The 13903-nt window shown below is 43.7% G+C and overlaps 1 protein-coding gene across 1 annotated transcript; it reads right to left on the bottom strand.

Annotated features, from left to right (window-relative positions):
- Positions 1–10054: 10054 nt before the first annotated feature.
- Positions 10055–13616, bottom strand: ZBTB2 (zinc finger and BTB domain containing 2). The gene is made up of 2 exons (XM_009817094.2): positions 13411–13616; positions 10055–11417 (listed from the first exon to the last, which is right to left on the bottom strand). Exons 1-2 carry the CDS (start codon positions 13614–13616, stop codon positions 10055–10057), a joined length of 1569 nt encoding a protein of 522 aa, XP_009815396.1.
- Positions 13617–13903: the final 287 nt, after the last annotated feature.

Here is a 13903-nt window from a genome sequence, read left to right on the forward strand (position 1 = left end):
GCCTGTGTAATCTTAATACATTTCTTACCGCAGGATGATACCAAGAAATGCACCCTCTTGGTTCCATCAGACACTGAAGGATTTTGCCACTCACTTGGTAGGTTTTAAAGACAAACTGGGGAACTGCCCTCTTCTATAGTGCTTGCAAGCTAGCGCTTCTGCAAAACCACCTGTTTCAGTCAGAGCAATTCAATGCTATCCAAGAGGCAGCTTAAAGCCTAGAGTGTTACTCTTTTGCAAATGACCTCTCTCCCTTATGCTCAGTGGCGGACACATCAGTGCTAAGTGCCAGTGGTATTGTATCCCTATTTCTTGGTTCTCAGAGCCATGTTTAATCACATTCCTTGACAGCAATAGGAAATAAATGTGCTCATTTCTCATGTAAGAGTCACCACTGAGGTGTGGCACTGCAAGTGAGTACCACTACCAGCAGCTACATGCCAGAGCAAATAAATCCTCTTGGCGGCAGCAGCAGCTGCACTTGTTTCATCTCACCACACAAAAACCTCGACTCCTGTAAGCACTATGGAGGAGACCATCAGCAGGGTGTGGCCAGATGCAGAGTAAGCCATCACCTCACCCTCCCTTGCAGGAGTATCAGAAGCAGGAAAATGTTTTACATGACATTGCAACACTAGGTGACTTTCTCATGGGTCTACCAAGGACTTGTGCTGAGACACAAATACAGGTCTTGAGAACTTCTAATTTCTGTAGGACAACTTCTTTTTTTGGAGCAGAAAGCAACTCCTTTAGGAGCAAGAGGATCCAACTCTCACAGTTTGTGAAGGGGAAAAAACCATCAATACAACCATCATCTCCAAATTTCTATTATGCTCTTCTCTTTAAGACACAGATGCAAATACCATGCTGAGAGATTTCTGACCCTCAAGCTAATGAGAACTGAAGGTGGGCTCCCATTCTCTGGGACAAGTAAACTGCATTTGGTAGCATCTTCTCTTGCCTGGCTGGCAGGGGCAAAGGGAAAGCACCAGCCCTAAGAGGAGCCCTATCATTGGAGCACTGCTACCCCTAGCTTGGCAGAGCAGAAGCCATGCGTTCTCAGCTCCATCTGTGAAAGGCATTCAAAGGCAGAAGCTCCTGCTTCCACTCTTACTGTAAGATGGGGGCATGGTCCGACTGCATAGTGAAAACTATTGTCATTGCAAGCTGCCAAAGTAACATATCTGCCTCGCAAAGTTATCGCAGAAACCTCTGCAATGTCAAAATCCTCTATAAAATACCTCAGTGTTACTTCTGTGCCCTGTATGTTCCCACTCTCTTAAGAGGAAACAGTTAATAGAATGTAAAAACCCCAAAACAAAACAAAGACCCAAACCCCACCCCAAAACAGGAAAGGTGGTGTCCTTACAAGCATGGTCACAGTTTAGGTGGCTGCTTCCTGAGTAACTGCTTAGCTGTCTTTCATTCTCTCCCTGCTTAGCTTGAGCTGCCGTTTCACCACACATTGGGTCTCCCCTCCGCATGGCACAGCTCTGCACACAGATGAAAGCCGATTCCAGATTTCAGCCAATTCCTTCCACTGATTTTTGCTTTTGTTTCGCTTGCGGCAGATGGAGCTCAGGGAAGACCGGTGACATCACGGCCCTTTGCTCTGAGACACACCTTTACCCACGGGGACTCCACAGGGCAGCAATACTCGGGCCTCAAAATCACTCTGGCCTGTGGGAAAGACGATACGTTGCCCAGTCAGTCCAGTTTTAACTCAAATTGTGGTGTTACTAAACCAGCTGGGAGGACTCCATTTCTGCTACCCACGCCAGTAGCAGGTTTCGGGCGTGGCAAGCCCGCGAAACTCCCCAGACACCCAGCACCGGGCGGGGGACATGTCCGCGCACGCACACAAGCTGTGACACTGGCGGAAGGGGGAAACCCGCTTGAGGCGGGAGGGGGGGTAACGGCCGCCCGGCACCTGCGACAACGCCACCGGCAACGTCATCAGCGCCACGGCCGCCCTGCCGCCCCGCGCATGCGCAGCGTCCCCCCCCGCCCCCGCCCCGCTCGCGCGCTGCCGCGGCGCTGCCGACCGTTACAGCTCTCTCAGTGAGGCGCGCGGCTGCTGCGGACCAGACCCGCCCCCGCCCGCGACTCCGCGGCGGCCCCCATCGATCCCCACGGCGCCTGCAGCGGCCCCCATCGATCCCCACGGCGCCTGCAGCGGCCCCGCGCCCTGCCCGCCCGCCCGAAGTATCGAGCGTCGCTGGACGCCGCCGAGCCGTGAGTGCCAGCCTCCGGCGGGCCGCGCCCTCCCGCCCCGCAGCCTGCGCGCCCGGCACGCCCCGGCCCGCCGCGCCTCGCCCCCAGCTCCCCCGCGGCCGTCCTCGCCTCCCTTCCCGGGGCAGGGGAGGCCCCGCCGCCCTGCCGGCAGGTGGGATGCGCCGTGTTAACTTGCCGTTACTTCGGTGAACCTGCACGCGCCGGCCTCTCCGAGGTCCAGTTCGGCGTGTAGGTTGCTGCCCTGGCACCACAGCTGTCGATGCTTGACGGTGTAGGGAAAAGGAGCGTGTTCCTTACACAAACCTTATACTTACACCCTTCAAGTCACGCCTGTGGTATGTTTTTTTTTAAATGGAGATCATACTACAGCTTAATTGAAAAATAATAAGTAGGGCAGGAAAGCTTTGAACTTTAATAAACTCAGCGAACAAGGGTGAAGTTTCTCTGAAGGTTCTTCAGTTCTTGTACACAAATCAGGACTTGTCCTCGGTGTCTTTCCTTTATCAGTATTGCCAAAGATGTCTCTTGTATGCCTCCAAATGAGATTTTAAAAAAAGATTCTGTGTAAGAATGCAGTCATATCAAAGAGTAAGATTACTATTGAACAATTATGACTCGCTATTCTGTGCACACATCTGTGTGTGGAGGCCTGTGTGCCAGCAACTGGAGTGGTGGTGGTTTAGTGAGGGGGCTTCACCTTCCTTTCCTCATCAGCACATGCAAATCATATGCTTTTGAGTGACTATTTCCTTTCACATCCTTCAAGTACTGCTGTTGGGGTGGAAGGACCTGACCCAATGTGTGCGTAGCCCTCCCTGTTTTCCATACTTTACTCTTTTGTAGGGCAGCCAGGAAAGACCTGCTTCTGCTGGGACAGAAGCTCACGCTGGCAGTTTAACACCAGCACAGAGGCTGTGACCAGTGTCAATGTTCAGGGCTGCCCAAAAGCATGTGTTTGTCCTCGTCCAGGGCTGCACTTGCAGGGGCTGACTAACTATGGCACCATGAAGTGGTGATTTGGAGTCAACTCTTTTTCAGGGGAAATGGTTTTGGTCAGTCCAGAATGGCAGATGCGACGGTATATTTTATATATATATATATAAAAATAGAAAATAAAATTTAATACTATTTTAAATTACATATTTTTGTGTCAGTGAAGATGCAAAAAGGTCTTCCCTTGTGTACCTGATGCTGCAAGCCTCGGGACTTTGTGTTTTTGAGTGCGCTGCGGCCCGCCATGCAAAGGGCTCTGCTCCCTCGGGCAAGCCTGCTGCAAGAGTCCTTTCTGCCCCCTTTGGCTTTCCAGTGCAGCCCCTTGGTATAGGAACGCTGTTACAGAAATGCTCTTTGGGGTGAGCAGTGCCTGCCCCCGTGAAGGGCTGCCAGCCAGCGAGCCAGGACGCCCGGGTGGTTGCACCGGTGTGACTGCACCATCTAGTGCTGTCGTCTGCAAACTCACCGCTTGCCTTTCAGCCAAAAGGAGGCTCAACTGGTTCCTCACAAGTCGACTTGGATTGCGCCTCAAATGCGTGTAGAACCGTACTTCCTGTTTCATAAGACCCCAAAAGCTGGAGAAATTGATGTGGCAAAGGCAGCAGCTTCTTCCAGCCGCTGTCTTCCCTGGTAGGTGAGCTTCCATCCAGCTTGGACAGCCGTTAAAGAGGAAAAAGCGTGACACAGCACTGGCTTGCATCAGTGATGTATGTGCATAAAATGCACATGTGAAATACTAAGCTGCTTCAGTGGGCTCTGAAGGGAAAATGCAGATTCCGTTCTGGATCGCTAGCTGTATTCAGTGCCGGTCTGAATCAAGTCAGGAAACGATAAGGCAACAGCAGAAATAAGGCCCAGACCTGCAGCAGCAGCTCACTCGGTGCTGCCCTAAGGCACAGCTCCTGCAAAGGCCTGATGCGTGCGGGGAGCGGCACCCTTCTGCTGCAGAAAGAGCCGCCTGTATGCTGGCTACCGAGGCCAGAAAGAGATAAGGTTTGCTGTCTCTGCAGCCTTGCAAAAGTAACTGTTTGGTAGATTCCGATAAGCCTGAAAGTCTTCAGAAGTAACTGCAACAAGCCACAGGAAAGGTGTAGACCAGACTTCCAAGCTGAAGGCAGGAATACGCCAGCTTACCCCAAAAAGCTTTTGGAAGTGGATCCACCAGCAGCTGGGCTGCTGAGGCTCTCCGGCTTCCTGGGGTGATAGAGAGGACACCTGCATCATGACAGAGGAGGAAGGATGAGCACCCTCATTGTCGGCCAGGCAACTCTTTTTGCTCATAAGTGTGTGGGTTAGTGACTTCGTGAATTAATGAGCGTGTGAATTGTTGAAGCAATAGATGAGATAATTGAGAATTTATACTAGTTTGTCGAAAGGGGTTTGAGCCCTTGCGTGATTTTTACCTAATGAGCTCATGAAATAAAGCTTGATTGATAGAGTACCTTGCTCTGTGAATTTTAGAGACCCAAATGAACTGTGACAATCCACCAAATAATTCACTGCTGAAAGTCGACTTAAACAATACAGTATTAACAAAAAGGAAAGTGCTTTAATCATGGTTGAGAGATTATGGAACAGGATTGAAGGAAACATGGCTTTATCAGGAAGCTCCCATAGAAAGCGTACGGGCTGCTTCAAAACCAGGCCTGACAGAGTCAACAGGCTGGAGTCAGGCTGTGGATCTGTGCTGAGACACGCTGGAGCGGCGGGGTGCTGCCTTCACACTCTGCAGAGCAGTAGAGTAAGTGTACGTTTGTGTTCACCTGCGTTTTGTGGCTCTGCTTCTCTCTTCTCTAAGTACATTTCCTAAGGTTCCAGGAAAGCTTCACTTTTGGCCAAGGCAACAGACATGGACCGAATATGAGGAAGTCCTTCTGCAGGCAGCTCCTTTGGCACAAAGGCTAAAACAGTGGCACTGCAAGGAATGGCAACAGTTGCTGACAGCTGCACAAGGACCACGCTGAGCTCTGTGTCTTGGTACACGTGATCTGTTGAAAAGCATGGATGCGTAGACAGCGTGGCAGCAAGGCTGTACTGCAGAGGAAGTGTGTTTCATGTGTTTTGCTAAATTTCCTTAAAATGTGTCCTTTTTAATGGCAGGCTTGATAGAAGTTCATATTTAAGGACAGCGAGTTTCTCTTAACTTCTAGAGATGATCATGGATCATCTGGCAAATACACATTAACGAGGCATGAGCAAAAGACTTCTTGCTTCTTTCTGTGTTTTGTTCTGGTTTTGGTAGGAGGGGGATTTCATTATCCAGTGACAATAACAGGCATTTTTACAAACAAAAACAAGTGAACAAAACAGGAGCTGTAGAAGTGGAAACATACTCCCTCAGGTAGGACAACAGCTGGGCTTTTTAAACAGCCAGCCTTTATCACCACTGGTAGCATATCACCTAGATTTCATTACGAAGGTACGCTGCTGTAACTAACAGTGTAATATTTACAGTGGTGAAATAGGAATGTTAAATGGAATTTCTTTTCTTTAAGTAGCCTAAATACTCCTAATCATTCACAGCTATGAAGTATCTTGCCACATGGAAACATTTGGCGACTTTTAGGAAGCAATAAATAAGAGTCAATGACAGACCTCCAAATGAAGTCTCCCTTAGTTGTGTTTACTTTTTAAGATTAAAAGGTGTGGAAATACAATCAAGGAAAAATACTTTAACTTGGTTAAGAATGAATCAGTTTGGTCTTCAATTGCTTGGGCCAGAGATAACTATAAAGAACTATATTAGTCTCTAAAAAGGCAAAGTACTTAACAAAGGTAATCCTGCTGTTAAGAAAATGGGGAGAAACCGTTGCAAGGGATTGTGATGCCACTGGGCACCACAGAACCTGCTCTTGTCTAACCAGGTTTCCTTAAATGAATGTAAAATGTTTTTGTAATGTCGAAGTTATTTAAAGCAAACAGAAATTACTTTTTTTTTTCTTGTGACTGACTACCTTTTGTGACTGAAGCTCTTACTTTATGGGATTTGGAGCTGAGAAAGCAGATATTTTTTTTTTTTTTCTGGAGCCAGAAAGCAGATTTTCTAAACATCAAGATAGCAACTTAAAGCCCTGCAATGTAAACAGGAGCACAGTTTAACCTATTCAATGTTTGTAACACTAGTATCTTCTAATAAATTCCCCCCCAGCAGAAACAGAATGATTGTCAGACCAGTGACCAAGAAGATACTTCATACAAAGTTGACAAAAAATATCGATTGACTGCAGAGGACTGCAAGCTTCACTTTCAGAAGTGGTAATCATCTGTTCTTTCTATTGAGCGGATAGATTTGTAGGTGTTTGGTACTTCTGACATTAAGGCAGAGGTGTCTTGTCAAGTGACGTGCCCGAGAAATTAACTTTGAAGTTACTCCTTTGGAAATATATTGGGGCTGAAGGTCCAGCCCACAGCCTTGAATGATGGCAGATTTTCACTGATTATTCAGTAGTTCCTGCAGAGCTGTTGTCTTTCATTTGGTAGAAAATTCACAACTTCAGCAGGTGAGCAGACTGAATGAGTAATGAGCAACTTGGTCACAAATTCAAGTTGAAAGTTTAAAGATAAAGCCTGAAGTCATCTCTAACTGTAATAATAATTTAGATGGGATTTAACAAAGAAGCTTGAACAAAACTATAGTTGTGCTGTAATTACCCAAATTCTTGATGCAGCTGTTAATAACCAGAATATACTGTTTCTAATCTGTTGTAGAGGAACAAGACTGCTCAAGCAGGGAGAGGCAATGACTTAAACATCACTATGGTGCATCAGACAATAAAGGGTATTTAAAATAAACCATTATGATAGCTGAACACATATAAAAATAATCTCTTTATTGTGATTTTTCTTCTCTTTACCTGACAGTGTTATTTCTTAAGAATAAATATTAACAGGTGAAAGTATCTCTGCTGAGCCTGCAATTTCACATTTCTTGCAGCAGCAGTGCTGTCCTAACCAGCTTCTTCCCCAGCTGCTTGTTCCGTGCCCTACACCACCCTTTCTTTCTGGGCAGTACACCGGCTTGCGAGGCCACACTGCCCACCAGACGAGGGACCTACCCAAGTGGGAGTCACCACTTCCCACCCTCTTCTCCCTGGATGTTGCCAGCAGCAGCACTGGCTTTAGTCCGCCTCCTCCCTGCTTATTTCTTCCCTTGCACAATCCGTGAGTCGGAAAGCCCTCTGCAGAGCTGAAATAGGGAACAGATTTGACAGAAAAATAGCATTTTTTTAAGACTGGTTGTTTTTCAGTGGAATCAGTTCACTTGAGCCCGTTTAACACGTAACTGAGCAAACATCATGTTCTCCAAACACTGGAGGAGAGGTGAGAGCAGGAATAAGGTAAGGGCTGGGGGCTGCTGAATGTCTCACAAAAAATGGTGTGGCCATGTGTACCGTTCTGATAGAACCAGCCACCTGGGGAGTTGAGCTGAACTGTTGTACTCTGCACTGGAGCAGAGCTGGAGCTCTGAAAAAAAAGACCATCTGACTAAGCAGTAAATAATAGCTGAGGTGGTAGCACCTTTAGAAGCTGTAGTCATTTTGGAAATGAACTTGTGACTATCCCCTAAACCACAGCTACCTCAAAAGCCGACTTTACCCTGAGTTAGGAAAGATTTATTCTTTTTTTCCTGCTCCGAGAGCACTTCAGACTAAGTGAGATGAAATAAAAAACCCACATTTAAAGAAATTATATTGGTAAATGAAGATCCTAAAAAAGTTTTAAAATGGGCAACACTAAAATAACACTAAAATAATTCTGTAAGATGTTACTATTTTACCTCAAAACACTTTCATACTTTGAAGTAAAAATCAATTGATTTTAGATCTATTACTCTAACACAAGAGAGATAGTAAACTCAACACTGGTTACAATAAACTTTACAATAATTGTCATATTATAATAAATTGGAAAAAACCGAATACGTTGTGACCCTTTGTGCTAAATCCACTGTTTTATGCTTTAGTAAGCTATTTGTTCATCTGTATGATTGAGGTTTTAGTCTGATACACAGAATACACTGCTTGGCTTTTAAACCGATTCAGCAAGAGCTTTTTCAGGAAGATGGAAAACCAACCACCTTTCACCTTCAACTCAATAAATCATATCCCATTTAATTAAGTTTTTATTCAATGAAATGATGTATAAAAACTTACAAATCTGAGAACTTAACTATACACAAAAAGATGATATTCAGTTTAAACGTATACACAGAGAAGAGCTGTGGTTTGTGACTTGCCCTCTCCCACCCCTCCCCCCAAAACACACACTGTCTCCATTTATGATGGGGCACTTATTCTGTCAGCTTACGCCTTCTGTTGGCCCAGTAGTAATTGCCTGGTGGGCTTCATTGCTGCTGTCAGTTTAGGTTTTTAGGCTACCAGCAAAAAATTTGGGCATCTATATAAAATAATAAGAATCAGCAACTTGATTTTTAACACAAAGATGCAGTGCTACCATCAGCAGTAACTAAAACTACAGAATTCACTCTTTCAGTTTTTGCAGACTTTGTCTTGGCTTTGAAAATAATGGGACTCTCAGAGAGCAGAATTTGCCAGCCAGCACTACAGATTCACTTTAAAACAACCATGATCCCCTGTTCCTAGAATGTCTCTGCACCACTTTTTCTTCCTCTTAACTCATGCCATTAGACCAAATGAAATTGTGGACATTCCTTGCCTGAGTAAGGCCATAAAGCTTTTCTCTCTCATCCAGAATGACTCAAGCCTATAGCTAACAACACGTGCATGTGCTGCACTAACGATGGTCCAGTGCTCACCCCGATGTCACTTCTCTAGTTTCCTTTGTAGCTTGGGTGACAACACTTACCTATAAGCTTCTCTTCAACAGGCCAATAAAAATGCACACAGCTCAGGACATTTTAAATTTGATTAAAAATAACCTGTGCAATGACCAGTTTTGTCAAACAACTAAAAGACTTTCAGGGCTGAATCTGAGAGTAGACGGCCAGTTACTTAAAAGGGATGTGTGCATTTATTTACCTGTACCAAATATACACACAAACACTTTATATATATATATATAAAAATCTTTATACATATACAGTATTTTATATATATATATAAAGATTGCCATCACATTATTATTACAGCTACTTAAGCCAAAATTTGACTAAGTAACTACTTCGCTTGACTCGATGCTATCTGAAACAGATACCCAAAGGCATACTTGGAGGAAAACATAAGGCTAAAAGAAACCCAACACCCTCAGCTCTTTTTAACTCAATGAACAAAGATTTTTGCATTCATTGAGAAAAGTTCTGAGGGTTTTAAGTTATAACCTTAATCAACTTGCATGTGGACTTCTAAAAAGCATGGTGTTTAATTTGCCAGATCTTCTCAAAATGCCTTTCACCAGGGAAACTTTTATATATATATATATATATATATATATTTTTATATATATATATATTTTCTTTGCCTACCAAACTGATACTCTGTTTCTCATTACACTCATCACTGTATCTAAATACACTTTTAAGCAATCTAAATTTTGTTTAAAATCTATTAAATTTGGATTAACTAATACTATCAACATAGTTAGCTGGATTATTTTTTCAGACATTCCTTTGTATTAAAATCAATTATGTTGTGGTTTGATGCAAGAGCTTTTTGTTTGTTTTGGTGGGAGAGGCAAAGTCCAATTTCCTAACGTGCCAGTACAGTTCTGGTTGCTGAAGACAAAGGGCGGGAAGGAGGCTGGTGGAAAAGATGGCAGGGGTAAGTGAGGTAAGAGGTGGGGGGAGGAAAAAATTGATTTAATAAAAAATGAGTAAAGAAACTTTAAAAAATTGATATAGATTTCACATTCAGTCTAACAACACTGCTTCCTGCTCCTTTTTGATGGAGGCTAACACTGCATTATCAGTCTCCGTGGCTTCTGTGTCCCCACCACCTAGCAGAATGGAGCGATCTTCTTCTAGTGTAAAGACAGAGTTTTGATTTTGGCACGAATGTTTGACTACTTCATTGGGAGTTGAAAATGTTTTGTCACACAAGTTACATTTATAGGGCTTGTTGGTCTGTACTAGCATGTTGTCCATTTGACTGCCTTCCTCAAAAGTACAGAGTTCCAGAGTCTGCTTGTCCACCATTGTATACGTGTCCATGCTCTGGTTTAGGCACACGTGTCTGGCAGCCTGGTTAGCCCTACAAAAGCTTTTGTCACAAGTGCTGCACTTAAAGGGTTTGCCGGTGTGTATGTACATGTGCTCCCTCCAGTGGCTTTTCTGAATAAATTTGCGGCCACAGATGGAACATTCGTATTTCCGTCTTTTTACTTCCCTCTCTTGATCTGCCTGCTCCAAGTTGTCTATGTCTGCAATATCGGAGGGGGGCGGTGTCTCTGACTGCTGCTGCCCATCAATTATTGGGGAGTCTGAGATCTGCTGCAGCTCGCTGTCACTAATCATCCCTGCTTCAGGCACTTCCACGGCATCTTTATCAGCTGTGTTGTTACAGAGAGACAAAGAAATATTACTTTCTCCCTGCTGGCTCGATGTGAAGGGAACTCCCGTGTGGATCTGCAGGTGTTCACGCAAACTACTTCGCAAATTGAACCGGCGACCGCAGAGGTGGCAGGCATAGTATTTTGGGAAGCTTCCGTTCCTTTTCATAATGCTTGGCTTGACATGTGCTATTGTGAGTGAGGCAGGCTGTTCATCTGAAGAAGATGCTTCCATGTTGGCCTCTTCTCCTGCAGGTGAATTATTACCAGCAGCAGATACCAATTCTGGAGATAAAGAAGATGGCAATGGGTCAGAAGTGGACATATTTGTCCGGGTCACTTGTGGCAGAGTTGTAGCTAACTGCGAGAGCTGTGAGCCTTCAGAAACCTGCTCTTGGTTCATCCGTGATGTCTGTGGCCTTGGTTCTCGCCCGAGTTTGTCAGTCGCTGATGTAACCTTAGTGGGATGTCTTATCTGGTGATCTGCAATCTGAATGCCATATAATGAAGATGCTAATGGAAAAACTTGATCCGGGTGAGAAAAAGTTCCCTGACTTGCAAGGCTGGCCTCTTGAATTAGTGGATATGCATGCAGAAACTTTATTCCCTGTTCTAGTCGAACTGGGTCAATGAGTTGCGGTGCCATCTTCCCAGTGTACATCAAATGCAAGAGATAACTGAAGATATCTGGCTGTATGTCAGTCGCTTTCAAACGGACACATTCACTGAAAGGTGAAAAAAAATGATCAATAAGAGATAAAGAAAATCTTTTTTACCAGATCTAGTTTATTCAAGCATTGATAAAAATCAGTGGCATCTACTTAAATTCAGAAGACAGAATCCGCAATAAATATAGATAAACACTTTAATGTAAAAGAGCTAATCATATTCGCCACTTGAAAGATGACATTTTTGTCCTCAGGAAAGTAACTGGCTTGAAAGACAAAGCTGTCCCATTGCAATCTACACCTTTCTAAATTGTTGTTTTGTTATAGATTTGTTGTCACGTATTAATATATTTTGTAAATTGCAAAGATTTTCCCCTTCTTTTGGTTGGATTCAAACACTGGAATCTAAGTCACAATCCATTAAACTTTTCTCAGTATTTAGCCCTGAAAACACCTAAAATTCATCTGGCACTTGCCTGTTTGGCTTCTATGGCTTACTAGTCTTTACAGCTACAGTTCTGCAAATGTATGGTATCACCTTGTCTCAACTGCATTACGATCCAGAAACCATGCAAGATAGGGTGTGAATCCCCTGAGGATCTGATGTAACAGGTGTAGCCTGGGCACATCTAACCCATGGAGGCCAGGCTCCTTACAAAGCAGAACAATAGCTTCCTTGAATAGGGAGGAAGAAATGGTAGCGCCAGTGGTATACCTGGTCAGCCTAACGGTCCCTTGGTTAGAGCACTCAACAAAGCAAGATGTTTTCGCTGTGATGCCCTCTTCAGCCTAACAGGACTGAAACCAACACCATCCTCCAGATGAGAGCATGGCCTATTCATCAACCTTTAGGATACTCTGGACTGAAACACCCACCACTCTTCCAGCTGAAGCTGGATCTCTGTGCAGAAAGAGAGGCAAGGTTCACAGAAGAAGAAAGAAAAATCAGGAACATCTTGGTTAGGCCAGTTAGCTAACAGGAGAGGATCTGGGTTTCTAATAGTTTTTCAGATTTATTTGTAGCTCTTTATTAAACAAACTTTAAATAGAAGACGGAAATCCAGAAACAGACGTGACTGCGTGCTGCAGTTTGAATGCTCTAACCACAGTAGGCTACCAAGCTGAGGAGGAAATTATAGTCAATTCTTCCATTTCTTGAGGTGCACCTTTCTTGAACTCTCTCTCTGACTGCTTTTGAATTCTCACATATTACTGAAAAGTAAACTTTGCAATGCTGTCTTGCAATGCAACACAGAGATGACTGTGTGCTGCTGATGGAGCATCCAGACCCATATATCTGCCTGCAGTCCTGTCTCAGAAAGTGCAAATGCACATCTGTCCTTGATGTTTACTTTTGGCTAAGAACTCTTAGCCAAGGAGTTAAGAGTTTCACTCACTTAACATAAACTTTTTGAGATAGTTCAAGTAATTGGGAAAAAGAAAAGACCAAAAAAAAATCTTTAAAACAGTCTTAGACTTTAATTATCTTTTCAATGCCCTCCATGTAAGGCTGCCTGGAAAAAAAAAAAAAAAAAAGGAAGAAGCACAAACTCCCTTACTTTCCACCACTATGTAGTACTTTATTATTTAACTGACTTTGGTAAACTGTAAAAAAAAAAAAAAAAAAAAAAGAATCACATTAACCTCTTTTATAAATCCATTTCTCAAAACCTCCTAGCAAATACTTGTTGGGTTGTATATAATGTTACGGAAATGTCAAGAATAGTGCCAAGACAGAGTAGAGGATAGTGAGGGGGGGAAGCAAAGTGCAAGAGTGAAGACAGGATCTTTTAAATATTCAATTCTAGGAATTCTGTGCTTTTTTAAGGATAAAGAACTTGTGCTAAATTATAACATTAGTGTTAATGAATCACAGTTCAACTTTAACATGTTTTAAAGAGAGATTCCAGTTTGCAGAAAAGACTGGATTCCATATTCTTTATGTCACAGCAAGAAGCAAAAAGCACATTTTCAGGTTTCAAAATGTTGCCGGACCTCCTTAGCGTAGCTAACTGAGCAGCATTTAGACAGTGAACCTTTTTATAGTTACCTGGTTTGATGAACAAACAACATCTTGAAGTAGTTGGAGAAAGAAGCAAGGACCGATTTGTGTGCCTTGAAGTAGACATCACCAATGGCAACTGTGCAGTCACACAGGAAACCGAACTCTCTCTGAGCATTTAGTTGCTGCAGCAGAATAAGTCCATGGTTGGCCAAATCCATTTTTTTACACTCTGAAAAGCAAATAACTTCCATGTAAAACTTAACAATAGATGCACAGATGCAATAGTAGATGTCTCTTAACAGATATTTTCCACTAATATCTGTATGTCATGCTTTAGTAACACCTCTTAATCCCAAGCTAGTGTATAAATGATATCTTACACGTAGGTAAGGATCTGTTTCATGATGGGCAATGCGATGCACAAAGGTGCAAGCAATTTGCCGAGACTTAAAGAGCAAAGCAGAGCCAGGACTAGAGAGTTCTGAAAAGGCATGGGGAGGACTTGGATACAGAAACATAAATAGCTAAAGGAGAGGAA

Source organism: Gavia stellata, chromosome 2 (genome assembly GCF_030936135.1).
Source record: "Gavia stellata isolate bGavSte3 chromosome 2, bGavSte3.hap2, whole genome shotgun sequence".
NCBI classification, from domain to species: domain Eukaryota; kingdom Metazoa; phylum Chordata; class Aves; order Gaviiformes; family Gaviidae; genus Gavia; species Gavia stellata.